This window comes from Notolepis coatsorum (genome assembly GCF_963971535.1).
Source record: "Notolepis coatsorum genome assembly, chromosome: 2".
In the NCBI taxonomy this organism is placed as follows: domain Eukaryota; kingdom Metazoa; phylum Chordata; class Actinopteri; order Aulopiformes; family Paralepididae; genus Notolepis; species Notolepis coatsorum.
The window spans coordinates 139,025,369-139,049,135 of NC_140166.1; the positions used below are offsets into that span (position 1 = coordinate 139,025,369).

Here is a 23,767-nt window from a genome sequence, read left to right on the forward strand (position 1 = left end):
GTGATGAGCGCTCTTGACCGTTTCAGTCGTTACCACCACATCTGGAGACAAGACCGCGACGACACCATCCAGAAGTATGGAATGATCCGAGTCTGATTGATTGATTGAGAGTTTGATTGATTTATTACACGAGTAACGTATAATATAACCGATAGGGAATACATCTCCCCCTTTGTTTACACTGTTTATTTTTCTCATATTCTTTTTATTGCTCATATTTATGTCTTTCTACTATTACCCTGCCCCTACCGGTACCTCCCCTCCCCCCTCCTCCATGCTGCTATGACGGCAGAATTTCCCCAAGGGGATCAATAAAGGAATATCTCATCTTATCTTTTTATTTTTTATCCACTTTTTCTCCTCCTGTTTTTTCTGTGTTTTCCTCCCATCCCAATTTAGTCGTTATGCCAATTCCCCCCTCCCCTTCCTGGCCGTTGCGCGCATGTGTCGGTCTAGGGAGCCCTGATGTCTATCACATGCTTCCTCCAATACATAGGAGACAGCCAGCAGCCTCTTTTCACCTGACAGCGCGGACTCTCATTGGTGAAGTGTAATGCGTGAGAGGTCACACTACCTTCACCATTTCCCTCCCTCGCTGTGCAGGCGCCCTGACCGACCTGTAGGAGTCGCTGTTTACAATGACCAGATTACCACCCACCGGCTTCCCTCCCGCTGACACTGCCAATTGTGCCAGTATGACGACCGGCCAAGCCGGAGGCACCACTGACAGCCGGATTCGATACCAGTGTCTCTGCGGTGGTAGACAGACGCTTAGTCCGCTGTGCTACCCGGCCGCTGAATATCTCATCTTATCTTATCTTATCTGACTGATTAACCTGTATGTCCTAATCATAATGTGGTCCTTCCCCAGGTTCAGTCAGAACAGTCCTCTGCTGTCTGAGTTTGAGAGTCAGATCCTCTACTACAGAGACCTGGAGCTGGAGATGAACGCAGAGCCAGAGTACCTCACTGTCGGAGCGCTGGCTCTCTTCACAGGTGACCACACACACTACAGTACCTCACTGTCGGAGCGCTGGCTCTCTTCACAGGTAACCACACACACACTACAGTACCTCACTGTCGGAGCGCTGGCTCTCTTCACAGGTGACCACACACTACAGTACCTCACTGTCGGAGCGCTGGCTCTCTTCACAGGTAACCACACACTACAGTACCTCACTGTCGGAGCGCTGGCTCTCTTCACAGGTCACCACACACACTACAGTACCTCACTGTCGGAGCGCTGGCTCTCTTCACAGGTGACCACACACTACAGTACCTCACTGTCGGAGCGCTGGCTCTCTTCACAGGTAACCACACACATTACAGTACCTCACTGTCGGAGCGCTGGCTCTCTTCACAGGTGACCACACACACTACAGTACCTCACTGTCGGAGCGCTGGCTCTCTTCACAGGTGACCACACACTACACTACAGTACCTCACTGTCGGAGCGCTGGCTCTCTTCACAGGTGACCACACACTACACTACAGTACCTCACTGTCGGAGCGCTGGCTCTCTTCACAGGTGACCACACTACACTACAGTACCTCACTGTCGGAGCGCTGGCTCTCTTCACAGGTAACCACACACTACAGTACCTCACTGTCGGAGCGCTGGCTCTCTTCACAGGTAACCACACACACTACAGTACCTCACTGTCGGAGCGCTGGCTCTCTTCACAGGTAACCACACACATTACAGTACCTCACTGTCGGAGCGCTGGCTCTCTTCACAGGTGACCACACACTACAGTACCTCACTGTCGGAGCGCTGGCTCTCTTCACAGGTGACCACACACACTACAGTACCTCACTGTCGGAGCGCTGGCTCTCTTCACAGGTAACCACACACACACTACAGTACCTCACTGTCGGAGCGCTGGCTCTCTTCACAGGTAACCACACACTACAGTACCTCACTGTCGGAGCGCTGGCTCTCTTCACAGGTAACCACACTACACTACAGTACCTCACTGTCGGAGCGCTGGCTCTCTTCACAGGTGACCACACACACTACAGTACCTCACTGTCGGAGCGCTGGCTCTCTTCACAGGTGACCACACTACACTACAGTACCTCACTGTCGGAGCGCTGGCTCTCTTCACAGGTGACCACACACACTACAGTACCTCACTGTCGGAGCGCTGGCTCTCTTCACAGGTAACCACACTACACTACAGTACCTCACTGTCGGAGCGCTGGCTCTCTTCACAGGTGACCACACACACTACAGTACCTCACTGTCGGAGCGCTGGCTCTCTTCACAGGTGACCACACTACACTACAGTACCTCACTGTCGGAGCGCTGGCTCTCTTCACAGGTGACCACACTACACTACAGTACCTCACTGTCGGAGCACTGGCTCTCTTCACAGGTGACCACACTACACTACAGTACCTCACTGTCGGAGCGCTGGCTCTCTTCACAGGTGACCACACACACTACAGTACCTCACTGTCGGAGCGCTGGCTCTCTTCACATGTAACCACACACACTACAGTACCTCACTGTCGGAGCGCTGGCTCTCTTCACAGGTGACCACACCACACTACAGTACCTCACTGTCGGAGCGCTGGCTCTCTTCACAGGTAACCACACTACACTACAGTACCTCACTGTCGGAGCGCTGGCTCTCTTCACAGGTAACCACACACTACAGTACCTCACTGTCGGAGCGCTGGCTCTCTTCACAGGTGACCACACACACTACAGTACCTCACTGTCGGAGCGCTGGCTCTCTTCACAGGTGACCACACACACTACAGATCGTGTTTCAGTTCCTACTGCACACGTAGAGCTAGCACACTGTGCCATAGTTTAGCAATAGCGCACAGCAGGCTGTGATATATGGTTATTATTAGGGATGTTCGATATTGGCTTTTTTTACCGATATCCCGATATTGTCCAACTCTTAATTTCCGATACCGATATATGCGGGGTTCCCCCCCCCCCAAAAAACAGAATCATTTCAGGTAATTAACATTACATATCTCTTGTCGTGGAATTAACACAACATTATGCATACTTTTCACAATAAATAAAATAAGAATTTGTTCTTACTTGCTTGCCTGCTTAAATAAAGGTTAAATACATGTAAAAAAAAATATATATATAACAAATTTGAAAACAGATACCGATCATTTCCGATATTACATTTTAATGCCAATATCGGCCGATAATATCGGTAGGCCAATAATATCGGACATCCCTAGTTATTATATCATTATTGCAAGCTAGCCTAGCTTAGCACAAAATAATGGGAGCTGATTATGGACCAGCTAGCCTGGCTGTTGGCCAAAAACACCTCTCCCGGAGTTTTAAGCTAGGCTAGTGGTCCGTATCCGCTTCCATTCATTTGTGCTAAGCTAGACTAGTGGTCCGTATCCGCTTCCATTCATTTGTGCTAAGCTAGGCTAGCTTGCAGCCGGATAGCTTCATACTGAACGCGCACAGAGAGGACATTGGTATCTATCTTCTTGTCTGAGTCTAAGATAAGATAAGATAAGATATTCCTTTATTGATCCCCTTGGGGAAATTCCAGAGAAGAAGACAGTAAGCGCATATCCCTTAATGCTGCCGTGTTCATTTAACCCTTTCACTACCACACTACCAAATGGTTAACCCTTTCACTGTGACAATACATAAGGTTAACCCTTTCACTGCGACAATACAGAACGTTAACCTTTCACTGCCACACGACAGAAGATTACCCCTTTCACTGCGACAATACAGAAGGTTAACCCTTTCACTACCACACTACAGAAGGTTAACTCTTTCACTACCACACTACAGAAGGTTAACTATTTCACTACCACACTACAGAAGGTTAACTCTTTCACTACCACACTACAGAAGGTTCTATTTCATTATGGCTTACGCTCGGCATCATCTGCACTGTACTTCACTTCGTGCACGTGCACTGAATAAAAAATTCCACCATGTACCTTTACATCCCATCATTCGTCTGGCCACACCCCCATCAGCTTACCTTCATAAGCAGGTGTGTGGTCACCTACTCGCCTCCTTCTTCACTTTCACCACAAGGAAGTGCCTTCGGTAGATCCCCACTTGACGAGGTTGTTAGTTGGATAGGAGGAGGAGGTTGACGAGCTTGGATAGGAGTAGGTCTGAGGCGGCCAGAAGGTTAACCCTTTCACTACCACACTACAGAAGGTTAACCTTTCACTACCACACTACAGAAGGTTAACCTTTCACTACCACACTACAGAAGGTTAACCCTTTCACTACCACACTACAGAAGGTTAACCTTTCACTACCACACTACAGAAGGTTAACCTTTCACTACCACACTACAGAAGGTTAACCTTTCACTACCACACTACAGAAGGTTAACCTTTCACTACCACACTACAGAAGGTTAACCTTTCACTACCACACTACAGAAGGTTAACCTTTCACTACCACACTACAGAAGGTTAACCTTTCACTACCACACTACAGAAGGTTAACCTTTCACTACCACACTACAGAAGGTTAACCCTTTCACTACCACACTACAGAAGGTTAACCTTTCACTACCACACTACAGAAGGTTAACCTTTCACTACCACACTACAGAAGGTTAACCTTTCACTACCACACTACAGAAGGTTAACCCTTTCACTACCACACTACAGAAGGTTAACCCTTTCACTACCACACTACAGAAGGTTAACCTTTCACTACCACACTACAGAAGGTTAACCTTTCACTACCACACTACAGACGGTTAACCTTTCACTACCACACTACAGACTGTTAACCCTTTCACTACCACACTACAGAAGGTTAACCCTTTCACTACCACACTACATAAGGTTAACCCTTTCACTACCACACTACAGACTGTTAACCCTTTCACTACCACACTACAGAAGGTTAACCCTTTCACGACCACACTACAGAAGGTTAACATTTCACTACCACACAGTACAGAAGGTTAACCCTTTCACTACCACACAGTACAGACGGTTAACCCTTTCACTACCACACTAAAAGACGGTTAAAACCCGGCCCGCTAGCCTCTTCTAACTCTCTGTCCGCGCGTGCGTCTCTCCGTCCCCCAGCGGACCTGAAGATGTCCCTCACTGTGGAGACCAAGAGCTGGATGGTGGACTACGGCCTCCACTGCAACAGGAAGTACCGCTCGGAGATGGAGCAGATCTTCGGCTTCGTGGACGACGCAGGGAAGAAGCTGAACCGGCAGATCAAAGACCTGGACGACATCCGCATCGCCATGGCATCGCTGAAGGAGATCAGAGAGCAGCAGATAGCCATCGACTTCCAAGTGGGACCCATAGAGGTAGGTGGGGGACTCGTACGGTGTCGCAGTGTGTGTGACGTCACATGGAGACAGTGACACTGCAATATCGTTAGCCTCATACGATAATTGCCTAAGTAATTTTCCTTTTTTTGTATCCTCCTTTTCTCCTTATTTTTCTATTTTTCTCCCATCCCAATTTCATATAGCCAATTCTTCCCTCCCCTGTCTTGAACGTTGCTAGACTATGCCTCCCACTGGTCGGTTGTAGTGAGGATAGAAGCCTTGCATCACGTGTCCCCTCCGGTACACGAGGAGGCAGCCTGTCGCATCTTTTCACCAGACAGCGCGGACTCTCAGTGGCGGGGAGTAACGCGTGGGAGGCTCACGCTGCCCCCCGATACTTCCTGTCTCTGCTGTACAGGCGTCCCCCAACCGACCTGTAGGAGTCGCTGTCCACAACGTCCACATTACCACCCATCGACTTCCACCCGCTGGCTCTGCCAATTGAGCCAGTATGACGGCCGGCCCAAGCCGGAGGCAATGCTGACACCCGGATTCGAGACCGGAGTCTCTTGCGTGACGAGCGCAATCTCCGCTGCGCCACCCTGCCGCCAGTGCTTTACAACTTATGTCTCACATTCACCCATTCACTCACACATTCCCACACCGATGGCGGAGGCAACCATGCAAGGTGCCAACCTTCTCATCGGGAGCAGTTAAGGGGTTAAGTCTCTTGATCAAGGATACTACAGACATGCTGCCGGGAGGAGCTGGAATCGAACCAGGAACCTTTTGATTACCAGACGCCCGCTCTACCTCCTGAGCCACTGTTGTTATATAACCCATATAACTCTGTATGATAGCATGTACATTAATGCTGTATATACCGTATATATGTATTCTTATATATATATATATATATATTGTAACTGAGGGGTACAATTCCCTGACTGTATTACTAGATATGATACTTACTACCACTACCTTTGTACTTTATATTCGGCCACCCAGTACTCGGCATAAATATATTATGATAAACACTCTCACGTAGATGAAACGGATCCAACACAAATGTACGAAGTCGAAGTATGTATTTATTCCTACACAGCAATGGTGTGTAGAGCAAGCACTTAATCACTTAATTACATTTATGAATTGAAATAGTATGCACTTTTATGGCAAAGAGTATTCGTCGGTATATCAATAGAGAATGTCCAATCTCTGATGGCGCAGGTGGTAAATATACGACCTGGAATAGTTAAGGAATAACAGCAATGATACTTTAATGATTATAAGACTGGATACACTAAGGGGGGTAATCCGGTCGCTTGTAAGACAACAGGAGTAGGAGGGGGGGGGGGGGTAGAGTCTGGCTGCCTCGTCCGGCCAAGGGTATCCTGGGTGAACCCACAGTTGTGCAGCTCGGTGCGCCAGCGATCCTTGGACCACAGATGAAAGCAGGTGGACTCTCTGTGAGCCGGCTCTCTCCGGTCCACGGGGGAGAGACGTGAAGCGACCTCGTCTTGCAGAGCGTCTCCTCACCTTGCGTCCTCTCCAGGGGGGGGGGGGTTCCAACACACGGCAGTGTCGGGGGTCTTTATCCATGGAATAATCACTGTACACAAAGCATAATCCGTGCCTGGGAAGGCGGGCTGTCGTCGGTAGAATAATCCGGTATACAGGTCCACTCGCTCGTCGGCTCTGGGGCTGCTCGGATGCAGTCTCACATGGGGTCGACCATCCTGGATAAGCAGCCAGTTCTCTGCCCGAAACGATGGGGTGCTGGCTACGGTAGTATTCTCACCGTACGAAGCACTATATATTAACAGACTATTATTAGCTTAATAGACTACGTCCAACTCGACGATATAGTGCCAAATATGACTATTCAAATATTAATATACACGATGTCTCAATACCGATGGTAGGCCGAACTTGGCCTTACTCCCACACGTGGCGTCGCGGGGAGGCTTTACGTCTGTGACTCTATTGGAGGGTAAGAAACTGGACTGAAAAGGAAGTCCTACTTTAGTAGCGCAGTATATATACGCACTATGAACAAATAGTACCGTTAGTGGTGCGGTAGCCAGATTCCTACGCGGAACTAGGACTTGTTCGTACATGTTGAGCGGTACGTTTGAACTGGGTCTGGGGGGTATGGCAGCCTGGCACCAAGGTCTCGACCAATAGTAGAATGGAGACTATTATGGGATGTTCAGTAGGCTAGAATGGATATTCAATGCATATTGTACAAGGAATATACAAGGGATATCAGGGAATATTAGAGAATATACAAATACAATTAAATATATATATATAATAAATATATATATTCGGTTTAATCTGGCCCTTCACAACATATATATATATATATATATATATATATATATATATATATATATATATATATATATCTGTCTGTACATACCTGCATATAATCCTTTTTACATATCTGTAGATACTATATCTATATCTGTATCTCTTACCTACTCTTACTAGTTACGTTGCTGGCCAGTATGACTTACTACCACAGTGTCTTTATACCTGTATCACTGTACATATTAATACTACAACTCTGTACATATATCTGATTAGCACTATTACTCAGTAGTACTAATTTATATATTTTATACCCAGTTTAATCACCTATACATTGTATATTACTATTACACTTTACTGTTACATTTACACTCTGGTTGGATGCCAAACCTCTTTTCGTTACTTGACAATACATTGGAATCTAATCTAAACTAAACTAAACTAACCTAAACTAACCTAACCTAACCTACTCTACTCTACTCTACTCTACTCTACTCTACTCTACTCTACTCTACTCTACTCTACTCTACTCTACTCTAATAACTCTAGTCTACTCTACTCTACTCTAATAACTCTAACCTACTGTGAGGTTTTGTCCGCTGCTCACCAACTTTCTCTGTTTTCTTTAAGCCTACTGTTTAGGAATTCTCTTCTCACTCACTCTCTCTAGCCCCCACCCTCTCGTTCTTTACTCTCGTTTACTCTCAGTGGCCACACCTGGACTACCTGTCATTATGTGTTTGATTGGTCTGGTGCCGAACTCACACTTTTAGTTCGATTATCAATTACCTCTCGCACCTGTGGTGGCAGGCTAATTAGTTCCCCTGTGGGCTTTAAATACCAGGGCTCTTCCCCTCGTTTCGGCGTGGGGTCGTGTTGTAAACATGCCGTATCATATTCTCAAACATCAAGACTCCTTCGGGAGGTCCTCTGTTCTGCCTATGCTGTTTTGATTCTCCGGCGTAGAGATGTTGCTCCAGCCTTCGCCTGCTGTCGCCGTTGCCTGAGGGGGAGACTGGTCTGCGCTCCCTAGACTTCCACGGGAGGCATCCCAGTGATCCACTTCAGACCCCCGCGCAGCTATCGACCTGACGCACATCCAGACCAGCGCGCAGACGCGCATCTTCCAGACCTTCGAGCTTGGCACGCTCCTCCGTACCAGCGCACAGACGCGCATCTTCCAGACCTTCGAGCTTGGCACGCTCCTCCGTACCAGCGCACAGACGCGCATCATCCAGACCTTCGAGCTTGGCACGCTCCTCCGTACCAGCGCACAGACGCGCATCTTCCAGACCTTCGAGCTTGGCACGCTCCTCCGTACCAGCGCACAGACGCGCATCTTCCAGACCTTCAAGCTTGGCACGCTCCTCCGTACCAGCGCACAGACGCGCATCTTCCAGACCTTCGAGCTTGGCACGCTCCTCCGTACCAGCGCACAGACGCGCATCATCCAGACCTCCAAGCTTGGCACACTCCTCCACGCAGACGCACCCCAGATGCGTCTCTCGGTTCCGGCGCGCACTCCAAGCAGTGGCACACCACTCTGACCTCGGCTCGGACAGCCGGCTCCCCGGTGGCGACGCTCTCGCCCCGCTGCCTGTTCCAGCACCACTCTGACCTCGGCTCGGACAGCCGGCTCCCCGGTGGCGACGCCCTCGCCCCGCTGCTGTTCCAGCTCCTTTACGCATTATACGCATTACGTCTGGGTGAGTTTATTTGACTGTCTTGATCATCTCCGTTTTCGTGTGTTTCTTAACACTGAAGATAACCACCTTTTTAATCAGACAGTCACTCACCCAGCGTGTGCCTCTGTTTGTTTTCACTGGGATATTATTTTGGACGTTACATCTCCCACTGTGTGTTTGTTCACACCGAAGATAGTATTCACTTTTGGATTGTTTTTGGAACTTTGCTCTTTGTGTATTTTACACGAAGATAGTTTTTACTTTGATAACTTTTGTATTTGGACTAGTCACCTCTCCTGCATCTGCTCTGTTTTCCCCTTTGTACTTTAACCCTCTCCTCTCTCCCTCTCGGCCGCCGTTACCCACCTCGGAGATCTGCCGAGAGAGTTCTGCAGAGCGGCCCTGATGTTTCCCACCAGTCCTCCCAGTCCTCCCTGTCCCCAGCCCGCCTCCGCGGGCCTCTGTCCCTGTTCTCCCCTTTCTAGTCCTCCTCGTCCCCAGCCCGCCTCCGCGGCCTCTGTCCCTCTGTCACCAGAACCTGGCCCTCTGTTCCCCAGAACCTGTTCCCTATGTCCCCCAGTACCTGTCCCTCTGTCCCTAGTTCTCCCCTCTCTAGTTCCTCCTAGTCCTCCCGTCCGGTCCTCCTAGTTCCTCCCTGTTTCTTCCAACCTTCCCCTAGCGTTCCCTTAGCCTTCCCTTAGTGTTCCCTTAACCTTCCCCTAGCGTTCCCTTAGCCTTCCCTTAGTGTTCCCTTAACCTTCCCCTAGCGTTCCCTTAGCCTTCCCTTAGTGTTCCCTTAACCTTCCCCTAGCGTTCCCTTAGCCTGTTCCTTCCCCTCTTGTTATTTCCAGTATTTTGTGTTTCTCCCTTAAAGGGACAGTGCCGGTTTCCCTTTGTTTCAATAAATGCCCGTTTCTTGGCTTACCCTCATACCTGTCTTGTGTTGTGCGATTGGGGTCGGTTACAAACCCTAACAGTACGACCCCACCAAATCGACGACCCCAGCCAGCACAGACGGTGTATGTTGAGTTTGCCTTTTTTTTCTTGTTCCCTCTAGTTCCCCTCTAGCTCCCCTGTTAGCTCCCCTGTTAGCCCTGTTGGCTTCCCTGTTAGCCCAGTTTAGCTCCCCTGTTAGCCTCTATGTTGATGTAACAGTACAGCTAGCATAGGCCCTGTAGCTATCAGTGCCTTGGCAGCTGCCCTTTCCCCCTGCTAGCCTAGCTCGGCAGCTAGCGCAGCCTCTATGTTGATGTAGCAGTACAGCTAGCATAGGCCCTGTAGCTATCAGTGCCCTGGCAGCTACCCTTTCCCTCTGCTAGCCTAGCTCCGGCAGCTTGCGCAGCCTCTATGTTGATGTAGCAGTACAGCTAGCATAGGCCCTGTAGCTATCAGTGCCCTGGCAGCTAACCTTCCCTCTGCTAGTTCTTTTCCCGGTGCTACCATGGTTACCCCTCTGCTCCTCTAGTTACCCCTCGGCTCCTCTGGTTACCCCTCTGCTCCTCTAGTTACCCCTCAGCTCCTCTGGTTACCCCTCAGCTCCTCCAGTTGCCCCTCTGCTACCCTAGTTACCCCTCGGCGACCCTGTTTCTTTTGCTAGCCCCACTCTTGTGGTGGCTTCCCCTGCTGGCTTGGCCAGTACCTTTTTGTTTTTGCCTTGTTTTGCCCCCTGCCACTCTGTCTGTATTTTTTTTGGGTCGCCGGGTGGCTCCCGTTGAGGGGGGGGTACTGTGAGGTTTTGTCCGCTGCTCACCAACTTTCTCTGTTTTCTTTAAGCCTACTGTTTAGGAATTCTCTTCTCACTCACTCTCTCTAGCCCCCACCCTCTCGTTCTTTACTCTCGTTTACTCTCAGTGGCCACACCTGGACTACCTGTCATTATGTGTTTGATTGGTCTGGTGCCGAACTCACACTTTTAGTTCGATTATCAATTACCTCTCGCACCTGTGGTGGCAGGCTAATTAGTTCCCCTGTGGGCTTTAAATACCAGGGCTCTTCCCCTCGTTTCGGCGTGGGGTCGTGTTGTAAACATGCCGTATCATATTCTCAAACATCAAGACTCCTTCGGGAGGTCCTCTGTTCTGCCTATGCTGTTTTGATTCTCCGGCGTAGAGATGTTGCTCCAGCCTTCGCCTGCTGTCGCCGTTGCCTGAGGGGGAGACTGGTCTGCGCTCCCTAGACTTCCACGGGAGGCATCCCAGTGATCCACTTCAGACCCCCGCGCAGCTATCGACCTGACGCACATCCAGACCAGCGCGCAGACGCGCATCTTCCAGACCTTCGAGCTTGGCACGCTCCTCCGTACCAGCGCACAGACGCGCATCTTCCAGACCTTCGAGCTTGGCACGCTCCTCCGTACCAGCGCACAGACGCGCATCATCCAGACCTTCGAGCTTGGCACGCTCCTCCGTACCAGCGCACAGACGCGCATCTTCCAGACCTTCGAGCTTGGCACGCTCCTCCGTACCAGCGCACAGACGCGCATCTTCCAGACCTTCGAGCTTGGCACGCTCCTCCGTACCAGCGCACAGACGCGCATCTTCCAGACCTTCGAGCTTGGCACGCTCCTCCGTACCAGCGCACAGACGCGCATCATCCAGACCTCCAAGCTTGGCACACTCCTCCACGCAGACGCACCCCAGATGCGTCTCTCGGTTCCGGCGCGCACTCCAAGCAGTGGCGCACCACTCTGACCTCGGCTCGGACAGCCGGCTCCCCGGTGGCGACGCTCTCGCCCCGCTGCCTGTTCCAGCACCACTCTGACCTCGGCTCGGACAGCCGGCTCCCCGGTGGCGACGCCCTCGCCCCGCTGCTGTTCCAGCTCCTTTACGCATTATACGCATTACGTCTGGGTGAGTTTATTTGACTGTCTTGATCATCTCCGTTTTCGTGTGTTTCTTAACACTGAAGATAACCACCTTTTTAATCAGACAGTCACTCACCCAGCGTGTGCCTCTGTTTGTTTTCACTGGGATATTATTTTGGACGTTACATCTCCCACTGTGTGTTTGTTCACACCGAAGATAGTATTCACTTTTGGATTGTTTTTGGAACTTTGCTCTTTGTGTATTTTACACGAAGATAGTTTTTACTTTGATAACTTTTGTATTTGGACTAGTCACCTCTCCTGCATCTGCTCTGTTTTCCCCTTTGTACTTTAACCCTCTCCTCTCTCCCTCTCGGCCGCCGTTACCCACCTCGGAGATCTGCCGAGAGAGTTCTGCAGAGCGGCCCTGATGTTTCCCACCAGTCCTCCCAGTCCTCCCTGTCCCCAGCCCGCCTCCGCGGGCCTCTGTCCCTGTTCTCCCCTTTCTAGTCCTCCTCGTCCCCAGCCCGCCTCCGCGGCCTCTGTCCCTCTGTCACCAGAACCTGGCCCTCTGTTCCCCAGAACCTGTTCCCTATGTCCCCCAGTACCTGTCCCTCTGTCCCTAGTTCTCCCCTCTCTAGTTCCTCCTAGTCCTCCCGTCCGGTCCTCCTAGTTCCTCCCTGTTTCTTCCAACCTTCCCCTAGCGTTCCCTTAGCCTTCCCTTAGTGTTCCCTTAACCTTCCCCTAGCGTTCCCTTAGCCTTCCCTTAGTGTTCCCTTAACCTTCCCCTAGCGTTCCCTTAGCCTTCCCTTAGTGTTCCCTTAACCTTCCCCTAGCGTTCCCTTAGCCTGTTCCTTCCCCTCTTGTTATTTCCAGTATTTTGTGTTTCTCCCTTAAAGGGACAGTGCCGGTTTCCCTTTGTTTCAATAAATGCCCGTTTCTTGGCTTACCCTCATACCTGTCTTGTGTTGTGCGATTGGGGTCGGTTACAAACCCTAACAGTACGACCCCACCAAATCGACGACCCCAGCCAGCACAGACGGTGTATGTTGAGTTTGCCTTTTTTTTCTTGTTCCCTCTAGTTCCCCTCTAGCTCCCCTGTTAGCTCCCCTGTTAGCCCTGTTGGCTTCCCTGTTAGCCCAGTTTAGCTCCCCTGTTAGCCTGTTAGCTCCCCTGTTAGCCCTGTTGGCTTCCCTGTTAGCCCTGTTTGACCCCCCTGCAGCTTGTTAGGCCTCTACTACCAGCATGGCCCCTGTCTGCTAGCCTTGCCCCGGCTGCTAGCACAGCCTCTATGTTTATGCAGCCCTTGCTGCTGGCATAGGCCCTGTAGCTAGCCTTGCCCTGGCAGCTAACCCAGTCCCTCAGCAGAGCCCCAGTCTGCTAGCTTAGCCCCGGCTGCTAGCACAGCCTCTATGTTTTATGCAGCCCTTGCTGCTGGCATGGGCCCTGTAGCTAGCCATGCCAGGCAGCTAACCTAATTCCCTCTGCATGGCCCCGGTCTGCTAGCTTGGCCCCGGCTGTTAGCACAGCCTCTATGTTAATGCAGCCTTGCAGCTGGCATAGGCCCTGTAGCTAGCCAGGCCCAAGCAGCTAACCCGGTCCCTCTGCATGGCCTCCACTTTTTTGTGTAGCATCTCACACTGCTAGGACTGCCCCTTCAGCTAGCAGGGTCAGTTTTCTCCCACTGCTAGGACTGCCCTTTCAGCTAGCATGGTCAGTATTCCCACTGCTAGGACTGCCCTTTCAGCTAGCAAGGTCAGTATTCCCACTGCTAGGACTGCCCTTTCAGCTAGCAAGGTCAGTTTCCCCACTGCTAGGACTGCCCTTTCAGCTAGCAAGGTCAGTTTATCTCCCACTGCTAGGACTGCCCTTTCAGCTAGCAAGGTCAGTTTTATCCCCACTGCTAGGACTGCCCTTTCAGCTAGCATGGTCAGTTTATCCCCACTGCTAGGACTGCCCTTTCAGCTAGCAATGTCAGTTTATCTCCCACTGCTAGGACTGCCCTTTCAGCTAGCAAGGTCAGTTTCTCTACCACTGCTAGGACTGCCCCTTCAGCTAGCATGGTCAGTTTGCTCCCACTGCTAGGACTGCCTTTTCAGCTAGCAAGGTCAGTTTATCCCACTGCTAGGACTGCCCTTTCAGCTGGCAAGGTCAGTATTCCCACTGCTAGGACTGCCCTTTCAGCTAGCAAGGTCAGTTTATCTCACACAGCTAGGACTGTCCTTCCAGCTAGCTTGTTCTCTCATGCTGGTCCAGCCCTGTCTGCCAGCCTAGCTCCGGCAGCTAGCGCAGCCTCTATGTTAATGTAGCAGTACAGCTGGCATAGGCCCTGTAGCTATCAGTGCCTTGGCAGCTACCCTTTCCCCCTGCTAGCCTAGCTCGGCAGCTAGCGCAGCCTCTATGTTGATGTAACAGTACAGCTAGCATAGGCCCTGTAGCTATCAGTGCCTTGGCAGCTGCCCTTTCCCCCTGCTAGCCTAGCTCGGCAGCTAGCGCAGCCTCTATGTTGATGTAGCAGTACAGCTAGCATAGGCCCTGTAGCTATCAGTGCCCTGGCAGCTACCCTTTCCCTCTGCTAGCCTAGCTCCGGCAGCTTGCGCAGCCTCTATGTTGATGTAGCAGTACAGCTAGCATAGGCCCTGTAGCTATCAGTGCCCTGGCAGCTAACCTTCCCTCTGCTAGTTCTTTTCCCGGTGCTACCATGGTTACCCCTCTGCTCCTCTAGTTACCCCTCGGCTCCTCTGGTTACCCCTCTGCTCCTCTAGTTACCCCTCAGCTCCTCTGGTTACCCCTCAGCTCCTCCAGTTGCCCCTCTGCTACCCTAGTTACCCCTCGGCGACCCTGTTTCTTTTGCTAGCCCCACTCTTGTGGTGGCTTCCCCTGCTGGCTTGGCCAGTACCTTTTTGTTTTTGCCTTGTTTTGCCCCCTGCCACTCTGTCTGTATTTTTTTTGGGTCGCCGGGTGGCTCCCGTTGAGGGGGGGGTACTGTGAGGTTTTGTCCGCTGCTCACCAACTTTCTCTGTTTTCTTTAAGCCTACTGTTTAGGAATTCTCTTCTCACTCACTCTCTCTAGCCCCCACCCTCTCGTTCTTTACTCTCGTTTACTCTCAGTGGCCACACCTGGACTACCTGTCATTATGTGTTTGATTGGTCTGGTGCCGAACTCACACTTTTAGTTCGATTATCAATTACCTCTCGCACCTGTGGTGGCAGGCTAATTAGTTCCCCTGTGGGCTTTAAATACCAGGGCTCTTCCCCTCGTTTCGGCGTGGGGTCGTGTTGTAAACATGCCGTATCATATTCTCAAACATCAAGACTCCTTCGGGAGGTCCTCTGTTCTGCCTATGCTGTTTTGATTCTCCGGCGTAGAGATGTTGCTCCAGCCTTCGCCTGCTGTCGCCGTTGCCTGAGGGGGAGACTGGTCTGCGCTCCCTAGACTTCCACGGGAGGCATCCCAGTGATCCACTTCAGACCCCCGCGCAGCTATCGACCTGACGCACATCCAGACCAGCGCGCAGACGCGCATCTTCCAGACCTTCGAGCTTGGCACGCTCCTCCGTACCAGCGCACAGACGCGCATCTTCCAGACCTTCGAGCTTGGCACGCTCCTCCGTACCAGCGCACAGACGCGCATCATCCAGACCTTCGAGCTTGGCACGCTCCTCCGTACCAGCGCACAGACGCGCATCTTCCAGACCTTCGAGCTTGGCACGCTCCTCCGTACCAGCGCACAGACGCGCATCTTCCAGACCTTCGAGCTTGGCACGCTCCTCCGTACCAGCGCACAGACGCGCATCTTCCAGACCTTCGAGCTTGGCACGCTCCTCCGTACCAGCGCACAGACGCGCATCATCCAGACCTCCAAGCTTGGCACACTCCTCCACGCAGACGCACCCCAGATGCGTCTCTCGGTTCCGGCGCGCACTCCAAGCAGTGGCGCACCACTCTGACCTCGGCTCGGACAGCCGGCTCCCCGGTGGCGACGCTCTCGCCCCGCTGCCTGTTCCAGCACCACTCTGACCTCGGCTCGGACAGCCGGCTCCCCGGTGGCGACGCCCTCGCCCTGCTGCTGTTCCAGCTCCTTTACGCATTATACGCATTACGTCTGGGTGAGTTTATTTGACTGTCTTGATCATCTCCGTTTTCGTGTGTTTCTTAACACTGAAGATAACCACCTTTTTAATCAGACAGTCACTCACCCAGCGTGTGCCTCTGTTTGTTTTCACTGGGATATTATTTTGGACGTTACATCTCCCACTGTGTGTTTGTTCACACCGAAGATAGTATTCACTTTTGGATTGTTTTTGGAACTTTGCTCTTTGTGTATTTTACACGAAGATAGTTTTTACTTTGATAACTTTTGTATTTGGACTAGTCACCTCTCCTGCATCTGCTCTGTTTTCCCCTTTGTACTTTAACCCTCTCCTCTCTCCCTCTCGGCCGCCGTTACCCACCTCGGAGATCTGCCGAGAGAGTTCTGCAGAGCGGCCCTGATGTTTCCCACCAGTCCTCCCAGTCCTCCCTGTCCCCAGCCCGCCTCCGCGGGCCTCTGTCCCTGTTCTCCCCTTTCTAGTCCTCCTCGTCCCCAGCCCGCCTCCGCGGCCTCTGTCCCTCTGTCACCAGAACCTGGCCCTCTGTTCCCCAGAACCTGTTCCCTATGTCCCCCAGTACCTGTCCCTCTGTCCCTAGTTCTCCCCTCTCTAGTTCCTCCTAGTCCTCCCGTCCGGTCCTCCTAGTTCCTCCCTGTTTCTTCCAACCTTCCCCTAGCGTTCCCTTAGCCTTCCCTTAGTGTTCCCTTAACCTTCCCCTAGCGTTCCCTTAGCCTTCCCTTAGTGTTCCCTTAACCTTCCCCTAGCGTTCCCTTAGCCTTCCCTTAGTGTTCCCTTAACCTTCCCCTAGCGTTCCCTTAGCCTGTTCCTTCCCCTCTTGTTATTTCCAGTATTTTGTGTTTCTCCCTTAAAGGGACAGTGCCGGTTTCCCTTTGTTTCAATAAATGCCCGTTTCTTGGCTTACCCTCATACCTGTCTTGTGTTGTGCGATTGGGGTCGGTTACAAACCCTAACACCTACTCTACTCTACTCTAATAACTACTCTACTCTACTCTAGTCTCGTCTACTCTACTCTACTCTACTAACTACTCTACTCTAATAACTCTACTCTACTCTAATAACTCTACTCTACTCTAGTCTACTCTACTCTAATAACTCTACTCTACTCTACTCTACTCTACTCTAATAACTCTAGTCTACTCTACTCTACTAACTCTACTCTACTCTAATAACTCTAGTCTACTCTACTCTACTCTACTCTACTAACTCTAGTCTACTCTACTAACTCTACTCTACTCTACTAACTACTCTACTCTAATAACTCTAGTCTACTCTACTCTACTCTACTAACTACTCTACTCTACTCTACTAACTACTCTACTCTAATAACTCTAGTCTACTCTACTCTACTCTACTCTACTCCACTAACTCTACTCTACTCTACTAACTCTACTCTACTCTACTAACTACTCTACTCTAATAACTCTAGTCTACTCTACTCTACTCTACTAACTACTCTACTCTACTAACTACTCTACTCTAATAACTCTAGTCTACTCTACTCTACTCTACTCCACTAACTCTACTCTACTCTACTAACTCTACTCTACTCTACTAACTACTCTACTCTAATAACTCTAGTCTACTCTACTCTACTCTACTCCACTAACTCTACTCTACTCTACTAACTCTACTCTACTCTACTAACTACTCTACTCTAATAACTCTAGTCTACTCTACTCTACTCTAATAACTCTACTCTACTCTACTCTAATAACTCTACTCTACTCTAATAACAAGACAATAACAAGACAAGTGAGGAAGACTAGCTGCCGCTAAGGCATCAGCTAATGGGGATACGTTTAAATAAAAATAAAAAAAATTAAGAAATGTAATGTGAGTCTGCTTGAGGGTTAGTTTTCCCAAAACTACTTTGAAATTTCAAATTCTTCCCGGCCTCCTTGAAGCTTTGACCTTTGCCCTCCCTCCACCTCCACCTCCCTTCCAGGAGTCGTACGCCATGCTGCACAAGTACGGGCTGGCGATGCCGAAGGAGGAGGCGGAGAAGGTGGACACGCTGCGCTACACCTGGGAGAAGCTGCTGTCGAGAGGCACGGAGGTGCAGAACGAGCTGGTGAGCCTGCAGCCCGACTTCAGGGGAGAACTCATCAGCAACGTGAAGACCTTCGTGGAGGACAGCCAGCACTTCTACCTGGACTACGACAAGGTGGACACTGGACGCACACACGCAGACACACACACACACACAGAGAGACAGACACACATACACACACACACACAGCGAGACAGACCGACACACACACACAGAGACAGACACACATACACACTAGAGCTGTACCCGAAGCCTGTTATTTGGGGTTCGAACTTTGTCAGGGTTTTTCGAATGGACGTTCGAACCTTTGTTTTTAATTTAAAAAAAAGTATTCTAATCCCCCCCCCTCCAAAAATTATATATATATATATATATTTTTTTTTATAAATATCCTCAAACTAAATCCTCCATTTGAATAAAGTGATTCATCTGATTAAATGAGTCTTTTGTTTTTATTAAATCAACTTTCTTTAATGAATATACTCATCAGTTTATTTTAATACTATAAAATTAGTGTAGCCTAATCTTTATCTGCAACTGTGAAGAAAAACCCCATCGGTTTAAACAGAATAAATAGACACATACATTTATTTATTTATTTGTATTTAAACATTTATTTTTTATTGAAAATAAAAAATTTGAATGTTGATTTAGAATTTGAATGCCAACCTAACGAACGAAGGTCCGAACGTTCGAGCTCAGCCTTAATACACACACACACACACACACACACACACACACACACACACACACACACATACACACACACACACACACACACACACACACACACACACACACACACACACACACACACACACACACACACACACACGTACCCGTTCCAACAGTCCTATCATGTTAATATCCCTCCCAGCTGTTTATGTTCCTTGCAGAGCCAGACTGTGTTCACTAAGAGTCTGGGTGTCTCTCTGCTCTGCAGGACGGCCCCATGGTGGTCGGCTTGGCTCCCCAGGACGCCAGCGACAGGCTCATCATGTTTCAGGTATGGAAATCATTGGTTCTCGACCCTATTTTGAGCCGAGGACACCCAGACTGATACACGCAAGGCAGCGGACTCCCTTCTGGGACCCCACCCTGAGCAGCACACCCCCCCCCCCCCCATTCGGTGAGACGATCCCTCTGGGACCTGTAGGGGTGGCAGAATAAAACAATAATAAAACAATAAGACATACGAGTGGTAGGGATGTTCGATATTGGCTTTTTTACCGATATCCGCTATACCGATATTGTCCAACTCTTAATTTCCGATACCGATATCAACCGATACCGATATATGCGGGGTTCCCCCCCCCCCCCCCCAAAAAAACTGAATAATTTCAGGTAATTAATAACATTACATATCTCTTGTCGTGGAATTAACACAACATTATGCATACTTTTGACAATAAATAAAATAAGAATTTGTTCTTACTTGCTTGCCTGGGTAGATAAAGGTTAAATAAATGTAAAACATTATTAAAAATTTTTTGAAAACCGATACCGATCATTACATTTTAATGCCAATATCGGCCGATAATATCTGACATCCCTAACAAGTGGTGTTTCCCAAAATAATACTTTTCCTTTTATTTTCTAATCAAACAAACATTTCACGGTTCTCCTCAATCTCTCTCTCTCTCTCTCTGACTTCAACTTAGACCGTCTGCCGGGCGGCTCTTCCGCTCACCGGTCTGTCCGCCCCTGATATGAGAGAGTGAGAGAGTGTCCTTGGGCCCTATTTTGTTCACCCTCCTCAACACGCGCATCGCTTCGCGATTCACTAGTTGGTCTCGATGGCCTTCTAGCGACAGGTGCGTCTGGAAGCGGACGCCCAAATATGGGCAGTGCCTAGCCATTGGGCCGTTACGTAGCGTCCTCCGTCATTCACCAAGCCCAGTGGTCGCTTGGGGCGGCCACAGACCCCAACCTAAGTGATGTTTGTTGTTTGGTGTGATTAAGTGCAGACTTCATAGCTGTGTGGAGAAAGGATACCCTATAATAATAATAATAATAATAATAATAATAATAATAATAATAATAATAATAATAATAATAATAATAATAATAAATACATTTCATTTGTAACGCACCCTACCTTCCTGAGAATCTCAGAGTGCTACAGAGTTAAAAAGAATAAAATAAAAATAGATATATAAAAAAAGAAGAACACATAGCAGAACAACATGAATGTGTGAAGACATACAAACTAATAAAAGGCCTTGAGTCCACGTTTAAAAGTGTCAACAGTTTGTGGTGCTCTCAGGTGGTTGGGGAGAGCATTCCACAACAGTCTGGTTGCGGCCGAGCAGAAGGCTCGATCGCCCCCATGGTGTGCAGCTTAGTCCTGGGGGCTTTGAGGAGGTAGGCTGTGCCGGAGCGGAGGGAGCGTGAGGAGGACTGGGGGGTGAGGAGTTCCTTGAGGTAGGCAGGGGCACCACCGTGTACACACTGGTGAGCAAGGAGGGATACCTATGATCCTATGATCAGAATAGTCTTCTATTTCTCTCTCTGAATGAAACGGTGAAATTAAACACTTACACTTTTTTTCTAGGCACCCCCTGAAACCCCCCCAAGGACCCCTAGTTAGTTAGTTAGTGAGTCAGTAGTTACAGTAGATGTCCAGGGCTGCTCAGTCACAATGAGATGGTGAGCATGCCTCTCGGGCCACACAAAACTTACCAGTTATTTTGTTAGTTAGTTAGTTAGGATCATTGTTAATTTGTCAATTTGCATAAATTATGCTTCAGAATACCTACTAGTTATATATAGACTCATAGAGATTGGTCAAAAGTAGAAATTAAATGAGTAATTACTAGTCAAATCTTTTTGGGCAATAAGTAGTTTTTTTTATTTGAAGACAAGTAGAGTCCATTTAAACCGTGTTATATATTATTCAAACCAGGTAAGAAAGGTATGATATTGTTCCTTTCACATTCCAGAATCGCTTCGACAACCTCTTCAGGAAGTACGCCACGTACACGGGCGGCGAGGAGCTATTTGGACTCCCCGTTACCCAGCATCCCCAGCTGCTGGAGATCAGGAAGCAGCTGACGCTCCTGCAGAAGCTGTACGGCCTCTACAACAACGTCATCGACACGGTCAACGGTTACTACGACATCCTCTGGGCCGACGTGCACATCGAGAGGATCAACAACGAGCTGCTGGACTTCCAGAGCAGGTGAGGCGTGGTGGAGGAAGGAAGAACCTTCAGGGTCAGGGTAAGGCTGTCCCCGAAGTTTTTGGGATTCGAACTTCGTCAGGGTTTTTTCCGAACGGATAAATCAAATATTTTTTCAAAATGCAGTTTTTTTTTTAGACTTTTTTAAAGTTTTTTATAAATATCCTCAAACAAAATCCTCAATTTGAATAAAGTGATTAATCTGATTAAATGAGTATTAAAAAAAAAAAAAAAAAACGTATTTTAATGAATATAACTCATCAGTTTTTTTTAATACTATAATATTAGTGTAGCCTAATCTTTATCTTTATGCCGGCTCAGTGGCCTCGTGGGTAGAGTGTCCGCCCTGAGTTCGGGAGGCTGGGTGTTCAAGCCCCGGCCGAGTCATACCAAAGACTATTTAAAAAAATGGTAGCCATAGCCTCCCGGCTTGACACTCAGCATCAAGGGTTGGTTTGGGGGGGAAGTCCTTGCGACATACTAGCGTCATGTCCATCAAGCTGCCTCACGCTACGGAAACAGGAGATGGGCTCCTGCCCCATGTGCCGTTACGGCTTGAGAACCATTGGTTCTCAAAGGCAACTTCTAATCTTTATCGGCAAACTGTGAAGAAAAACCCCATTGGTTTAAACACAATGAATAGACGCATAAAAAAAATATTAAAAAAAAATATATATGTATTTTTTATTTATTTTTTTATATAAAAAAATGTAATGTTGATTTAGAATTTGAATGCCAACGTAACGAACGAAGGTTCGAACGTTTGGGCTCAGCCCTGCTTCAGGGTCAGGTGAGGCGAGGTGGAGGAAGCAGCTTCAGGTGAGGTGAGGTGGAGGAAGCAGCTTCAGGTGAGGCGAGGTGGAGGAAGCAGCTTCAGGTGAGGCGAGGTGGAGGAAGCAGCTTCAGGTGAGGTGGAGGAAGCAGCTTCAGGTGAGGCGAGGTGGAGGAAGCAGCGTCAGGTGAGGCGTGGTGGAGGAAGCAGCTTCAGGTGAGGCGTGGTGGAGGAAGCAGCTTCAGGTGAAGTGGAGGAAGCAGCTTCAGGTGAGGTGGAGGAAGCAGCGTCAGGTGAGGTGGAGGAAGCAGCTTCAGGTGAGGCGTGGTGGAGGAAGCAGCTTCAGGTGAGGCGAGGTGGAGGAAGCAGCTTCAGGTGAGGCGAGGTGGAGGAAGCAGCGTCAGGTGAGGCCTGGTGGAGGATGCAGCTTCAGGTGAGGCGAGGTGGAGGAAGCAGCTTCAGGTGAGGTGGAGGAAGCAGCTTCAGGTGAGGCGTGGTGGAGGAAGCAGCTTCAGGTGAGGCGTGGTGGAGGAAGCAGCTTCAGGTGAGGTGAGGTGGAGGAAGCAGCTTCAGGTGAGGTGGAGGAAGCAGCTTCAGGTGAGGCGTGGTGGAGGAAGCAGCTTCAGGTGAGGCGTGGTGGAGGAAGCAGCTTCAGGTGAGGCGTGGTGGAGGAAGCAGCTTCAGGTGAGGTGGAGGAAGCAGCTTCAGGTGAGGTGGAGGAAGCAGCTTCAGGTGAGGCGTGGTGGAGGAAGCAGCTTCAGGTGAGGCGTGGTGGAGGAAGCAGCTTCAGGTGAGGCGAGGTGGAGGAAGCAGCTTCAGGTGAGGTGAGGCGTGGTGGAGGAAGCAGCTTCAGGTGAGGCGTGGTGGAGGAAGCAGCTTCAGGTGAGGCGTGGTGGAGGAAGCAGCTTCAGGTGAGGCGTGGTGGAGGAAGCAGCTTCAGGTGAGGCAAGGTGGAGGAAGCAGCTTCAGGTGAGGCGAGGTGGAGGAAGCAGCTTCAGGTGAGGCGTGGTGGAGGAAGCAGCTTCAGGTGAGGCGTGGTGGAGGAAGCAGCTTCAGGTGAGGCCTGGTGGAGGAAGCAGCGTCAGGTGAGGCGTGGTGGAGGAAGCAGCTTCAGGTGAGGCGAGGTGGAGGAAGCAGCTTCAGGTGAGGTGGAGGAAGCAGCTTCAGGTGAGGCGTGGTGGAGGAAGCAGCGTCAGGTGAGGTGGAGGAAGCAGCGTCAGGTGAGGCGTGGTGGAGGAAGCAGCTTCAGGTAAGGCGTGGTGGAGGAAGCAGCTTCAGGTGAGGCGTGGTGGAGGAAGCAGCTTCAGGTGAGGCGAGGTGGAGGAAGCAGCTTCAGGTGAGGCGTGGTGGAGGAAGCAGCTTCAGGTGAGGCGTGGTGGAGGATGGACCTGCAGCTTCAGGGTCAGTTGGATCCAAAGGATGTTGGAAGCAGCAAAGGAAAAGGCAGTTTTTCTCTAGTTCAGAGCAAACTGGAGGAACCCTAAGAACCAACCAAGTTTCAAGTTTGTTTTTATTTGTCATGTATTATGGTACATTATGTACATTACAGTGAAATGCTTGGTTCTGTATGAGCCTCCT

At 49.8% G+C, this 23,767-nt stretch overlaps 1 protein-coding gene across 1 annotated transcript in view; it reads left to right on the forward strand.

Annotated features, from left to right (window-relative positions):
• dnah5 (dynein, axonemal, heavy chain 5) overlaps positions 1-23,767 on the forward strand; it is a gene marked incomplete at both ends in the record, with an annotated part of 523,851 nt that overhangs the window by 177,562 nt on the left and 322,522 nt on the right. Inside the window, 6 exon segments of the mRNA XM_084308323.1 lie at positions 1-74; positions 872-996; positions 5,071-5,306; positions 18,132-18,350; positions 19,180-19,242; positions 21,179-21,417. The exon segment at positions 1-74 is cut by the window's left edge and continues 3 nt beyond it. Of these exon segments, the coding sequence (XP_084164449.1) occupies positions 1-74; positions 872-996; positions 5,071-5,306; positions 18,132-18,350; positions 19,180-19,242; positions 21,179-21,417 (956 nt within the window).